The following is a 14,697-nucleotide window of genomic DNA, read 5'->3' as shown; positions in this document are numbered from 1 at the left end:
GCACTATTTGCCAGGTGCTAGTGGGAACGGGCAGCCAACGTGCCCCGTCTCCTCCGCCTCTGTGATCCAATAACCTCTGGCTGAGATGATATAGTTTACCGTATTTACATTTGTACTTTCTTGTATATTTTTTATCTTTAAATGCAATACAATCATTTTTTTTTTTGTATTGTACAATGCCATGCCTTTTTTATGCTGCTGCAAGAAAACACTTTGTTTGTGTTAAATAAAGTACTTCTTTGACTTATCTTATTGCTTGTTGATAAATAATTGCACCCAACAGCGATCACACAGAAAGATGGCATCATCTAGGCGTCCCTCTTCAGTCAGAAATATCTTAAACACCATCATCGCCCACAAAGCACTGCACAGTGAAACCTTTATCATCTGTTGCAATTAAAGCAAATAAGAGAATAAATACTTGGTTAAATAAAACATTTTAAGTCTTTAGCAGGACAACTCTGCATACTGTTTGAAATTGAGTTTGCTCGCTTGAGGTCCTCTAAAACATAACATTACATATTTTGTAATGGTATTAAGAATACATGATAAATAATACATTTAGTAAAAATTACTCAATTGTAATGCCCTCGTTGTGCTAGACTCAAACACATTGCTTATATATTTAAAAGAGAAGAGAACAAAAGAAAAACTATAACTACACTGTAGCTATGTTCGTATGACAAAATACAAAACCTTGAAGCTGAATATAGTTCTGCTGTGTTTTACACTTTTGTATTTATGTTTATAGTTTGCTTTGATATTTGCTTAATTTTTTAGATTATTATTTTTATGGGGCAGTAAATACTGGTGCTTGAAATTCAAATATTTACTATATAGTCAATTCTGATAACATTTCTTGGGTTTAAATAATTTGACAAACACATGTATGTGAAACATTATTTTTTTATTTATGTTCAATACCATACAATGACTATTTATGTATTCAGGTAGCGCATCAGACCCTCTCGTATGTCCCTGCCCTCCTCCTCTGCACCTTGTGCCACTGCTACCCCTGGCTCTGCTGCTGCTGGTGCATCCCACCCATCATCATAGGTCTCTCCATGACTCTCGCAGAGGTTATGCAGAGCACAGCATGTCAGCACCATTGATTTAACAAGTTTCACATCACAGTCATTTCTTTTCATGAGGCAACGCCACCTTCCCTTCAGTCTACCAAAAGCGTTTTCAACCACTACCCGTGCTCTGCAAATCTTCTTGTTGTATGTCACATGTTCTTCTGTTAGCCGTCCAGTGTCAGCGAAGGGTTTTAGGAGCCAGTTTTGCAAGGGATAGGCATTGTCTCCCAGGATGTAATAGCCAGCATTCACCCCACCAATGTTCCTGGTGCAAGCTGGAAAGTAGTTGCCACGACTGGCCAACTCCCACAATGTGGACAGTCTCAAAACCCGAGCGTCATGCAAGCTCCCAGGCATTCCTGCAAACACATTCCAGAAATGTCCCTTACCATCAACAACTCCTTGAAGGATGATGGAGTGCCAGCCTTTACGGTTGAAATAGTCACAGTGGTATTCCTGTGGTGCCAAGATGGGTATGTGTGACCCATCAATAGCACCTACACACTGAGGGAGCCCCCACCTGTTCTCAGTGTAGGCAGCCATTTCTGCAAATTTCTCCCGGTCTGGTGAACGAATTAGTTCCGGTACTAACAACGTCTCTGCAGCAGCACAGAAGTCTTGCACACACCGGCACACAGTTGTCTTGCTCACTCCGAAAAGATGTCCTATGCTTCTGTACTCTGAGCCGGTAGCAAGCTTCCACAGTGCGATGGCCACTCTCTTCTTAAAAGGTATACACATGCGGAATGGTGTGTCCTGTCTCTCCATCGCTGGCCGCAGTTTGTTGCACAGGTAGACGTAGGTTTCTTCAGACATCCTGAAGTTCTCCACCCACTGAGTGTGTGAAAGATGGAACAATCACATTCCACCACTCGGTAGCTCAGTCGAGCATCCAAACACATGGTCTAGGGCGGCGAAGTAACTTCTGAAATACACAAACAAAAGCATACATATTTTAATACGTAAAAGTGGTAGCTACAATTAATTAAATACTTGAAATACTTTGGTCGTATGGGGAGCGTGAGCCTAAACACATTGCTAGTTAGCGAACGTTAGCTTACCAAGTAGCATTGTAGTCTCGAAGAAGAAGTATTAGTAGTAGTAGTTCGAGTCCTCCTGTAGTCTCTGCGGGCTGCCAGAACTCACGCGTCAGCTTCCTCTATACCTCGTCTTGCTACGAGTCGCCTCTTTCGAAACATCTCTTGCCTATTTCTTGTGATAAAGAACCACACAGCAAGCAACAAGCAAACGATTCCACATCCTCCATTGTTGTGTGTTGTGTCGCTTTGTCGCATTGAAGATGACGTCACGGCAGTTTTAAGCAGCGTCGCTCCGCCTACACTGCGTTACTATAGATACTACCCCGGTTCCTAAACTGTAATGGAAACGCGCCACAAAGTGAGCTGGTCCTAACGAGGCCGGGTGAGGCCAAAGGAGGCCAAAGGAGGCCGTGTAGTGGAAACGCGCCATTAGCTTCTTAGCTTGAGCTAGCTCTGTTACTTCCAGCTCGAAGGCAGCAGATCCCGCCTCGGCTCTGCCTCTTTGCCCTTATTTGGAGCAGGCGGGAGTTAGACTCTGACGTCACTGTCGAGCCGTTAGTGGCCGACTCCGCCTACTAAGGGCTTCTCGGCAACTCTGCAGAATCCTATGGGTGACGTCACGGACCCTACGTCCATTTATATATACAGTCTATGGTTCACACCAAGTACTTTGCCGTATTTAGTGCTGGCACTTATTACCCCAGGGCATTTAGTACAGATCGCGTTCACACCGGAGTACTGTTCCCTGAGGGAAGATTACGCAAATGAGCCGATGACGTCACTTCGTCTTCTTCTGCTTTGGGTTTACTGGCACGCCGCAAACAACTTCACGGCGTATACTGCCACCCGGAGTCCCCGGCCGGAAGTCCCCGGAACGCCGACACCTCCTCATCTCCACCGCTCCCATGTTTTATTTTGTGTTGCCATAAGTTAGTCTCTCTGCGTTTGTGCACTGGGCGAATGCTAATGCTAATAATGCTAATGCCAGGATAATAAAATGGCGGCTCTACAACACATTTCAGAGTTGTACGGGGCGTGGTTTGCAATTCGCCCAGCCAATCAGAACTGGGGCACTTTTTTCCCCCAGGAAAGTACCATCTCTCAGCAGGCACTAAAAATGGGGGTAAAAGTTCCCGAGATTAAGTGCTCTTTTTGGTGTGAACGCGACATAAGGGGTACTAACGGAACTAAACGCGAAAAGTACTCCGGTGTGAACGTGGCTAATGGCAACCATGGGGGATCCTGCATCACACAGCACCCTGGATTTGAGGCAGTCTGCCTCAATGAATATGTGCTGGACGTGGCCTATTCATACTACAAGCAGAACCATGGCCACCTCAACAAATCTCCACACGAGTATGTATAATCTGACAACAAATTAAAATTCTGATGTGCAAACACTATACACTGTTCGTGCGTACGGGTGCTGGAAATCCTTGAAAATGCTTGAAATTGTACGAGATGTTTTCAAGGTTTGAAAAGTGCTTGAATTTGGGATAAGGTGCTTGAATTTGGGATAAAGTGCTTGAAAATGTAAATGCTTTACTTCGCTTTTTAGATTAAAAGAAAATGAAGAAGTCGGAGCGCGCTTAAATGCTTCGCTTTTACATAAAACAGCTCCGCCCCGGCCTTCCCGCGCTATGCGCGTGACCGGCAAGTGTTTGTGTTACGTGTGACCTGGGCATTCTGATGAGAGTGATAGATGACAGTAGTATGCCAGGATGTTGCCGTTTCAACGAGCGTTGGCTAGCAGCAGACAAATACAAGCCATGGCTAAGACGAGGGTCAAGCCCACGAGTAGCCTCCTGCAAAGTTTGCAAAAATAACGATGCGAGAGTCTGCGCTGACGAGCCACATGAAAGGTACGCCGTAGTAGAGCATTTTAGATTAGGCTAACGTTGCATGTTACGTTTGTTTAAGCTAACGTTAGCAAGCTGAATAGCGAACTCGATGAGGGATAATAATAATTGCAGGGGACAATCATTTCAGAGGAGCGTACCTATGTTAATATGTGCGTTACAGTCGCCATTGTGTGGTGTTCAGAGGATGAAGCACTCACTGTTGTAATTCAACCCAGTCTCACGGCATTTCGTGTTATAGTCACAAAATATAATCTATTGATTCGACACAGAGCGATTTTAAAAGCAATGTATTTCTACTGGTAGTATGTTTCGTGTCTAAACCAAATGTGACTTGCTCTATCGAAATCAGTCACATTGACCCGCAGACACATTTTCGTTTGTATTACTGGTCTGGGGGAAGCTCGCAAGTGTGTATGTCTTTGTGTTTGTGTATTTTTGCGTTTGTGTGTATTGTGTTTGTGTACCGGGGAAACACTCACAAGAAACACCGGCTGTTATGCTTGCTGTGACGTTAAATTACTCCGTTCTCCGCTTGTAATTATGCCATTACAAGCTTCAAAGTTGTATTTATCATCTGAATTTGCCGAAACAAGTTTAATATTCTGAAAGCCAATACTTTGTTTATTTGAAAATAAACAAAGTATTAACTCTTCTTCCATTTACAAGCTTCAAACATGTATTTATCATGAGATTTTGGCAATAATAGTTTCATATTCTGAAAGCCAAGACTTTGTTTATTTAAAATCAAACAAAACACCCGAACCCTGAACAACTAGTTTTTTTATACAAATCCACGTTTATTTTTTAAATGAGCCGTTACGACTTTTGACTGATTTCGATAGAGCGGGTCACAAATAATAACAAATTAGAAGGAAAAAAATATATACAGATTTCAGTATTCTGAGGCTCTGAGCCCCATTTCTTTTCCTCACAGACGGTAAAAGAAAACGACATTATCCGATTTAAAATAAAAACAATAATTGTGGCTTGATATTGAGTAAGAACCGTATATATAAAGGTAAGAACATGTTTTTATGAACCACACAGCTTCCGGTCTTCCAAGACCCGACCGGACAAAAAGACGCAGGCACGAAACATACTACCAATAGAAATACATTGCTTTTAAAATCGTTCTGTGTGACACGAAAAAAAGGGGGAAATCGTGTTGGTGAACACGAATCAATAGATTACATTTATTTCGTGACTATAACACGAAATGCCGTGAGACTTGGTTGCGTAATTAGACCTTAGCTTGTTAGTATGTTGTTATAAATTATAAACTGAGGATTTGACCGCGTCGCTATGGTTGATACTTTTAGAAACAGTCTTTTATATAAAATCTTGAAGTATTATACAAGTAAAACTACATTTTGCTTTAATCCCATGTAATTGTAGAATGAACACAGTCTTCCTTTGAAGATGTATAAGTCAGGTGTCTTGAGTAGTCAAAATGACCTACAAATCATTGTACACATTTGTAAATATTATTTTCCACTTGTTACCATTGTGAGTCTATTTTTATGCAGCTCTGCGTGATTTTGTGGCTACAATTCAGGCTAATACGCTACCAGAGGTGGAATAAGCACTCAGATATTGTACTTGAGTAAAAGTATAAGTACTCAGATCTTGTAGTGTGGAAGTACTCAGATCTTGTACTTGAGTAATAGTAGAAGTACTCAGATCTTGTACTTGAGTAAAAGTAGAAGTACTCAGGTCTTGTACTTGAGTAAAAGTAGAAGTACCAGAGTGTAGGAATACTCTGTTACAGTAAAAGTCCTGCATTCAAAATGTTCCTCAAGTAAAAGTATAAAAGTATTATCATCAAAATATAGTTAAAGTAGCAACAGCAAAAGTAGTCATTGTGCAGATTGGTCCATTTCAGAATAATATCTATGATATGTTTTATAATGATTGATCATGAAAGTGTTCTCAAAGCTGGTAAAAGTGCAGCTAGTTTGAATGACTTTGTATACTGCAGGGTAGCTTGTGAATTTACTCCAGGGGCCTATACTACGAATCAAGATTTTCGTTTAGCAAGCTAACTTCAGGGGTTTCCGGTCCTACGAAGCTGGTTCACTTTTTAGCAGGCTAGATAACTTATTCTGAACGGCTATCCTCCGGAGCCAGGATAGGTTCCAGGATAAGAGCTCAGCCTATAAAAGCTCCGCCTATCGACCAATGAAATCTCTGTGAAAATGACGTCGCCTTTTCTCGAAAACACTGTGGAGCTCGGAGCTCGGATTGCGAGAGGCGCTCTCAGGCGGGAGAGGATCTTTAGGGAAAGAATAAACCCTTTGGCTTTCTCTGAAGAGTATTTGTATGGAAGATACAGGTTCTCGTCAGAAGGGCTGACTTATCTTAGTCAGCTCCTTGAGCCACATATTGCTAATGCCACACATCAGAGTTGTGCCCTTACAGTGCCGCAGACTGTATGTATTGCTTTGCGATTTTTTGCGACCGGAAGTTTTTTGTATTCTGTGGGTGATGCAGAGAACCTCAGCAAGAATACAGTCTGCAGTGCTATTCATAAGGTCACACAAGCTCTGACAGGGCTCGCAGAGTCCTTTATTGTGTTTCCTGGCACATGTCCCACGCAGATGATCAAAGAGGGATTTTACAGCATGGCAGGTATGTGATTATATCTTTACAGTGAATGTTGTTCCTATGACGTACACGTCCCGATGGCCAGTCAGAAGCTAGAATGCCAACCTAGAGAGCCAATCAGAACCTATAACGGGCTAAAGGGTGGTCCGCACGAATGGGCCGGTGCGTCTGAACGTCCCGGGCTGAATTTGTGTCCCTGTACACTGTTGTATAATAAATGCAACCTACTATTTCATAGGGTTTCCCAGGGTGCTTGGCTGTATATACTGTACACACATACCCATCTCTGCGTCCCTGGGAGAAAATGAAGGCGATTATGTAAATCGCAAATCCTTCCACAGCCTCAACATTCAGGTAAATCTTGCACATTCACTTATAGAACACACATTGAAGTCTGGGTGATTAAAGGAAATCACACATTTAAATATTCACACAGTACATGTTTCACACTTGGACTATCTTTCTCTATAACATGGACTCATTTCAAATGAACATTGATGCTACACTGACTAGATGCTCTTATTGTGGAAGTAGGCTTGTTAACCCCAAATTCTTTTGCAGGCCACATGTGACCACAGGTGTCTCATCACCAGCCTTGATGCAAAGTGGCCTGGGTCAGTCCATGACTCGAGGATCTTCTCAGAGTCATCACTGTGTCACAAACTCGAACAGGGTATGGCAACTGTACATTCTTATTGTTTTGTGCTTCTTAAGCTGCCTTTTGTGTATACTTATGGAAATGTTTCTTTATCTTCAGGAGTCTTCAGTGGAGTGCTGCTCGGGGACAGGGGTTATGCCTGCCAGCCTTTCCTAATGACCCCATATCCTGACCCTGGTGAAGGGCCACAAACGACTTTCAATGTGGCCCATACCAAAACCAGGGTCAGGATAGAAATGACCTTTGGACTACTGAAGGCCCGATTCACCTGCCTGCGAGGGCTCAGAGTGGCCCTTGAAAGAGCGGTTCCCATCATAACGGCCTGTGTTGTGCTGCACAACATTGCAACCATGAGGAATGAGAGGGCCCCTCATGCAATCCCCCAACCTCCTGATGTGGTAGACCCCATCACCCTGGACTACCCTACTGGCAGGGCTGTCAGAGATGCTATTGCATGTTATATTGGCCAATAACAAAAGAACACACAGAGAGAGAGAGACCTTGGGTGATTTATGTCGGAGTTTTTATTTTGTGAGGTATTCCTGACGGAAAAAGAGAAAAAAAACATATTTCTTGGTTTACTTTTTCTTTAACCTGTTCCACTCTGAGCCTGTTTTTCAGGTCTCAGGCTCAAAAATGACATTCCCAGAACAAATGACCATATCTTCCCTTCTAAAAGGGTTAAATTAATAATCTTTGTTCTCAAAGTAATGATAAACCTGTGAGTTGGATGTAGAAGTGTCAGAATCAATATAAATGTTTTTTATTTTAAAGAAAATTCAGATTTTACATAGTAAAAAACTGTAAATTATAGTGTCCGTCCAAATATTATTTTTTACAGATAGTGAAAACTACCCTTGGATGATGGGTTAGTAGACTAAAAGCTTTAGGAATCCAAAGTACAACATATAATAAGTACCCTGTATCAAGATTGATGCAAAACAAGTGAAATTTGACCTTTTTAGAGAGATTTAGCCAAAAACACCCACTTCTGGGGTCATTTGGGTGGATTTGACCTATCTCTGGCCCCCCTTGGTCGATTTGGTTGGTTGACATACCCTTGTGACCGTTAGAGCAAATAGAATCAAAGGGGGAAGCACACACCCACACACGTTGTAAAGAAAAAATGTGGGCGCTTCGCGTGTGGAAAACGAAACCAAAGTGGAGGAATGTCTCCTTCTGGAGTTTGGAAACTAAAACGCAGTTGTATTGCTTATGGATTATCAGAAATAATTTCAAAGAAGGCACAGACACATAGGATGAACCTATGGATTAACTGCAGCATCGTTTTTTTTATCGTTTTAATGCCATTGAAGACCACTTTTGACCAAGGTAAGGCATATTTACGTTTTTTAGCTACTTAGCTCCACATGTGATGATGTACGCTTTCGTTTATAGCGTCGCGAATGTTTATCACTGAGTGTTGAGGTTTTTTACACAGATTCAGTGTCTCCAGGACACCAAAAACGAGTGGTTGGCTGTGCATCTAGGATAAGTAATAAGGGAGTTATGAGTGAGTTTAAGTGCCTTTGTAGGTTCCGTTTTTTCGATCGAGGCTAATTCAGAGGCTGAGTGCTAGCATTGTGGTTTTTTTTTGAAAAAAAAAATTAAAAAGATCAGTTAGCTGAGTTTCTTCCCGTTACATGGATATAACACATTCATCGTTTTATTCAATATTAAGATTCCTTAGACGTTGTTTCCTGCAAATGACGCGTTTATCCGCCCGGTACCGGGGGGATGGTGTGAAACAGGTTAAAGACAAAAGGGATTTGTGTTTTAGGTATCCTAAAAGATGTAAAGGTCACCTTATGCACCTTTCATTTGACTTGAAAAAAAATTACTGAATGTTACAAAATTACCTGTCTTTCTCTCTCCAATTTCTCCACCTCCAGCTTTGTTTTTTCCATCAACAGCTTCTGGTGCTCTATGAGGAGGTCATTCAATTGGATGCTTTGGACTAGGGTCCGTTTGTACAGGGCCCGCACAGTGTCTGCTTCAGCCTGAAACACATATATGTTGCTTTAACATTCAAGCATGGCTCACAGCAAGAAAGCTGACAATTTTAAACTTGACTATACTTTTACGTTTTGTTTAATTAATTACTTGTCGTGAGGGCCTAGATGAGGGCCTAGATGAGGGCCCAGGCTGCGGGGGAGGAATCTGCACCTGCTGTGGGGGAGGAATCAGCACCTGTAGCTGCGGGGGAGGAATCAGCACCTGTAGATGCGGGGGAGGAATCAGCACCTGTAGCTGCGGGGGAGGAAGAGTTCCTTCTTCCTGCGAATTGAGCAAAGCAAATATATTTTCAATACATAGTAGTTTTTTGTCCCATGTGCAGACCACCACCATGTGCAAGTAATCAGAAAGAATCAATTAAAGCAACGTGTCCACACCATCTCTGCGCTCTCTGACAGTGTGTCATCCTCATCTAGGCCCCCCTGAAAAGAAGAATAAATGTAAATGGTCTATTTTATCCATATTCAGCTCAAGGTGACATACCAAAGGTTACGTTACCTCTGTATGAGGTATAGTTGTTGATTTTGGGGGGGGGGGGGGGGGGGGGCAGCAACACCACGTTCTTCCCATCATCTGCAGAACAATAAAATACATGTTACTTACTCCCACAAAAATAGATATATAATTGTGTTTTATAGCAACCCAGCTGTTTAAAGCTCCCTGACTCTTACCCTGTATAAAAACGTGGTGGGACCTGCTGCAACCAGGGTCTGTAGAGAACCCCCCTTCCACCCCTTCCACCCCTACCATCAAGGGCCGACCCTCATTGTTGCTGAGGGCCAGCTCCTCGGCAGGGGTGAACTCTGCTGGAGGAGGGCCCCCTCCTGTCTTCCTCTGGTCCTTTTTTTTCTTGTTGGCTGCAAGAATTGGGAAAAAATGTGACCGCTTTCCTATACAGTTATGAAACACAGACCAATTGAAGCAATACAAAACGTGTATTTTCAAGATCTCAAAAGAGGGAAATTGACCAGATTGAAGGATGTTCTTGTATTTTATTTTGGTCTGTTCCCAGGTCCTTTTGGAGCCGCCGGGATTACATCTGAAAAACGAAACGAAAATGTCATGTACAGCTTGAATTAAAAATAAATGCTATAAATTAAAAGGATAAAAAAAAACATTAGGCTTAAAGCATGGCTCAAAGTCCACTTGTGACCCTCGGGCGATGATATGATAAAGACAAAAAGGCTGCCATTCAATGATCAATTTGGTATTTTAATGACTATTTATCCGCTGAACTAGAAAATTAATCTGGAAGCGTGACATGACTGCCGTGCATTCAATACACTTTTTAAAGATGTGCAGCTGTGCACGCTGTTACATAGGACGTAATTTACTTACGCATTCACAGAGTCAGCAATTTGTTGCCAACCACTTTGGCGACTTTTGGCAGCCGCAACCGTGTTGCTTTTAACTTTTATCATGTGCTTGAAGTCCTCAAAGCGGCTCATTATAACACTTTGCTCCTCCGCTGTGAAGTACGCTGCTCTAGCCTTGTCCATGTTTGTGATTGGTCGAATGCTCCAAATACAACCCCTTTCATGTGAACGCGCACCTAACTAGATAGGACACGGCTGGCTTACGATCGAGGTGATAGCCAGCGTCGTAGGACAGTTTAGCGAGAGCGTTTTTTTTTTTTGGATTTAGTCAGCCGGATAACTCAAAACATATCCAGGATATGTTGAACTAGATTCGTAGTATACCCCCCTGGTGGAACTAAAGTCTGATTTAACACTTGATTATATTTCACAAAAGTACACCATTTCCCTCTGACTTGTGTTTACTGCCAACCTAAAATTACCTCAAAAATAGTAATCAATAATGTATTGAAAGGTTATGTGGCTGATTGTTTTATATTGGCTCAGCCAGGTTATATGGGATGCCCAGTCTACGTACAGATGGGTCACTCATTTTGAAATATTAAACTTAGTTTTCTTTAATTTTTCATCCTCATGTAGAATGCTATTATGAAACACACATTTGGTTGTTTATAGCATAAAAACATCTGATTTAATGTGAGGTAGGGAAATAATCATTTGAGTATAAGTATGTGTATATAAATATGTAATTTACAACAGCTGTAAGATGCTTGAAAAGCTTGAAAATTCACCTTGAAAATGCTTGAAAAGTGCTTGAATTTGACTTTGGAAAAGGTGTAAGAACCCTGCATATTGATGCAAGTAGTCCATGTACACTGATGACAATACCACTACAGATTTTAGCTTGCCCACTGAAACATTACTACTACTAGTGGTAACAGACATATTTCACTGTCACTTTTGTGGGCATTTGCCATAGTACTTATTATATTTGCCACATGTTACGTTCCCTACTGGACTAGGGGAACCAAAGAGAAGTAACAAAACACAAAAACAACCTGGCAAGAGAAAAAGGAGGAAACCGGTTTGTGAAGCCACAAGATGGACTTTTAATTAAACAAAGAAAAAGGGCTCACCAGCCAACTTGCAAAATAAACTATAACAACTTTCTTTAAAGGGGACCTATCATGCAAAATGCACTTTTGTACGTCTTTTACACATGAATATGTGTCCCCGGTGTTCCAGGGAACTCACCAAGTGTCAGAAAACACAACCCTCTCTATTTTCCTCCATACCCAAATCTCTAAAAAAGGGGCTGCAACGGATCTGATAAAAACTGATCCAGATTTGAACACTGTCCTGACGTCAGGACAGTGGCGCTACGGCTATTGGGCCAACTCCACCAATCAGGAGGAGACAGCCACGGCCATTGCCGTTCGAAAGCGCTGGAGACGCTGTAGTACATATGCCAGGCCTGTAGATGGTGCTGTTCTCACATAATCTGCCCTTGCAAAAACAGAGCTAAAAAAGTACAAACTGAGCGAAATGAGGCATGGCTAAAATGCATGATCTGTTTGGTATTTTGAAAAAAAAGAAGTATAAATATGCCTTATATAGGTATGGTCCTACCCTATATTATTCAAATATAGCATGATAGGTCCACTTTAAACAGAAAGTGACTACATTAAACAAGGTACAAAGGTACACTGGAGCACATCTAACAATGAGCAACACACACATTAAACTAGGCCTCACACAGAGACACAGACACCATGCTGCACACATGCAGCCAGAGGAGAAGGGGAGAGGGCCACTGCAGCCTTCCTCAGGTCCTTTATGGAGGCCCTGATTAGGGATTGGGAGCACCTGGGGGAGAGGCTGCACCTGGAGACAATCAGGGAGAGAGAGAGACACACACACACACAAGCACCCACTATGGCACGTAACACACATCACAAAACTATTTTACAGATATGAACATCTTAAATTTCGTAATGTATGATGCATATTAAAGCTAATAACTAACTCTCCCTATGTTTTTCACTACAGACGTTGACGCTACACTGCCTACCGCCAATTTGTACGATGGTGCTGGGGATACCTCGGCAAGCAAATCAGGGTACCACTGCCTGCCTGTGTCGTGGTAAAGATCCGTGATACATTCCCATCACCCGACTACCAGGGATTTCAAGAGCCACAGCCAGAACCTATATAATTTTTTTCTTGAAGCGGCTTACCCCTAGATTCCACCGGGTCCGTCTGCGCCGCGTTACGGCTGCGCCGCGGTTTTGGTCCGGCCTCCTCCGGCGTCATACCCTACCAGGCGCGTTTCAGAAGCATTTCAGAAGCGGAGCGTCTTGCCTGCCGGCTCGCAGTTTTTGTTGATTTGGGCATATTTCCTGGACAGGCTACTTTGTACAGACAAAGTTAATAATAACTGTAATATTCCAGTTATAAACGACATGAATTAAAGATGTGTTGCTGTATTTTAGTGGTAAAAAAAATGCATTCATCATCATAATTATTCTATATATATAATTTACAGTGCCTGTAAACCGGAGGAGAACGCTGGCATTTCTCCTCCTACTTGAAAGACTACGGAGGGATAGGGTCTGCAAAATTAATTTGTGTGTGTGTATATATATAGGTCTATATAGCTCTGAACGTTCCACTTCCTGCCTGCCCGACCTTACGTTACGGCTGCGCCGCGACAAAAATAGGATTCGATCCTAATTTTAGAAAAGCCCTGCGCCGAGCTGCTTCTGGGACGCGTCTGAGCCGTAACGCGCCGCGTGTGGTGGAATAGCACCCATTGACTAGAGTGGCCGCGATCACCTTGAGCACCGCGGCGCAGCCGTAACGCGTCCGTAACGCGTCCGTAACGCGCCGCAGACGGACCCGGTGGAATCTAGGGGTTAGCCCACAGTGGCGGCGGCACTACAGTGGCATTTTTTACTGCAACACTCCGCACACGCACACACACAGTACACCCGCGACTGTTACAATGAAGGCTCGATAATCAGCTCAGGCATATAGGCAGGGGTAAAGTGGTATTTTTTATGAGTGGGGGGCTCACCTCCTCTAGGGGGGTCCGGGGGGATGCTCCCCCGGGAAGATTTTTTTTAAATATTGAAGTTAAATGCATCAATCTGGTGCACTTTGAGAGCAAAATGAAGAGATCTATGGATACCTCTCTCAACACCCATATGAAGCAGAACTGTAAACAGATGTACTTTTTCTTTATGGATATTTTACTAATCACTCCCCTTTTAAACTCTATTCTTGTTTTACTGCCATATAGTATTTCATAACTGTTTTTCCTTTATTCTCTTTTTTTTAATAACTATAATGATCATATGAAGGTGTGCCGCGGAAATAATCTTTTGAATAATTTGTGACCAAACCGTTTGAGACCCACTGAGATAACTTAGACTAAAGTTAACTATCTAAACACTCAGAGAGTCCTTTAGCTCACCTGAGTCTCTCAGTCTGAGAGGAGAGGACTCTCCTCCAGCTTCTTGTGGAACAAACAGCTCCTTATGTCCGTTAGTGCAGCTAGCTAACCAGATGCTAACAACACGGTCCATGCTGACACGGTCCCTCTCTCCCCCTCTCTCCCCCTCTCTCCCCCTCTCTCCCTCTCTCTCTCTCTATCACAATAAATGCGCTATTGCCACACACACACACACACAGAGCCGAGCTTGAATGACACAAGCACACGTTTATTTCCATGCAACTCTCTGATTGGTCTGGTGTCATGCCTCTGTTGCATTCACTGAACACGGGAAATTACAGTGCTGCCGTCCTCTCTTGTGTCATGATGAGATTCACGTAAAGCACGGTTAATGTATTATATTATTGAGGGAGAATTGTCCGGGGCTACAGAAAAAACATTCGGGGCTAAAGCCCCGGATGCCCAGGCCAGGCGACGCCACTGGTGTGGACGGAAGCTTTTTGGCGATTGCGTTTGCGTTAATCCTATGCGTTTTGCCGTATGCGTTCCCGTGGGGCCGGGGCCTCAGATTGTTTGCAAGGCGTCAGTCGTTCATGGAGAGGGAGGCTTTTGGCTTGTAGTTTGTGATCTGTCTAAAGGCCGCTACACACCCACCTGAGACCAAAGAA

At 42.9% G+C, this 14,697-nt stretch overlaps 1 protein-coding gene and 2 long non-coding RNA genes across 3 annotated transcripts; 1 reads left to right on the top strand and 2 right to left on the bottom strand.

The window, feature by feature from the left end:
• Window positions 1–6,176: 6,176 nt before the first annotated feature.
• On the top strand, window positions 6,177–7,716 carry LOC117470720 (putative nuclease HARBI1). The gene is made up of 4 exons (XM_034115562.1): window positions 6,177–6,609; window positions 6,824–6,939; window positions 7,147–7,258; window positions 7,343–7,716. Exons 1-4 carry the CDS (start codon window positions 6,177–6,179, stop codon window positions 7,714–7,716), a joined length of 1,035 nt encoding a protein of 344 aa, XP_033971453.1.
• A 1,279-nt stretch (window positions 7,717–8,995) lies between these two features.
• LOC117470700 lies at window positions 8,996–9,384 on the bottom strand. The gene is made up of 2 exons (XR_004554717.1): window positions 9,347–9,384; window positions 8,996–9,243 (listed from the first exon to the last, which is right to left on the bottom strand). It is a non-coding gene; the product is annotated as an uncharacterized LOC117470700 (long non-coding RNA).
• Window positions 9,385–9,471: 87 nt separating this feature from the next.
• Window positions 9,472–9,788, bottom strand: LOC117470709. Its single transcript, XR_004554718.1, has 3 exons — window positions 9,758–9,788; window positions 9,637–9,681; window positions 9,472–9,520 (listed from the first exon to the last, which is right to left on the bottom strand). It is a non-coding gene; the product is annotated as an uncharacterized LOC117470709 (long non-coding RNA).
• Window positions 9,789–14,697: the final 4,909 nt, after the last annotated feature.

The sequence above is a fragment of the Trematomus bernacchii genome, unplaced genomic scaffold (assembly GCF_902827165.1).
Source record: "Trematomus bernacchii unplaced genomic scaffold, fTreBer1.1, whole genome shotgun sequence".
Lineage (NCBI taxonomy): Eukaryota > Metazoa > Chordata > Actinopteri > Perciformes > Nototheniidae > Trematomus > Trematomus bernacchii.
Note: the sequence above shows the minus strand (reverse complement) of the source record. Positions and strands in the feature narration are given on the sequence as shown.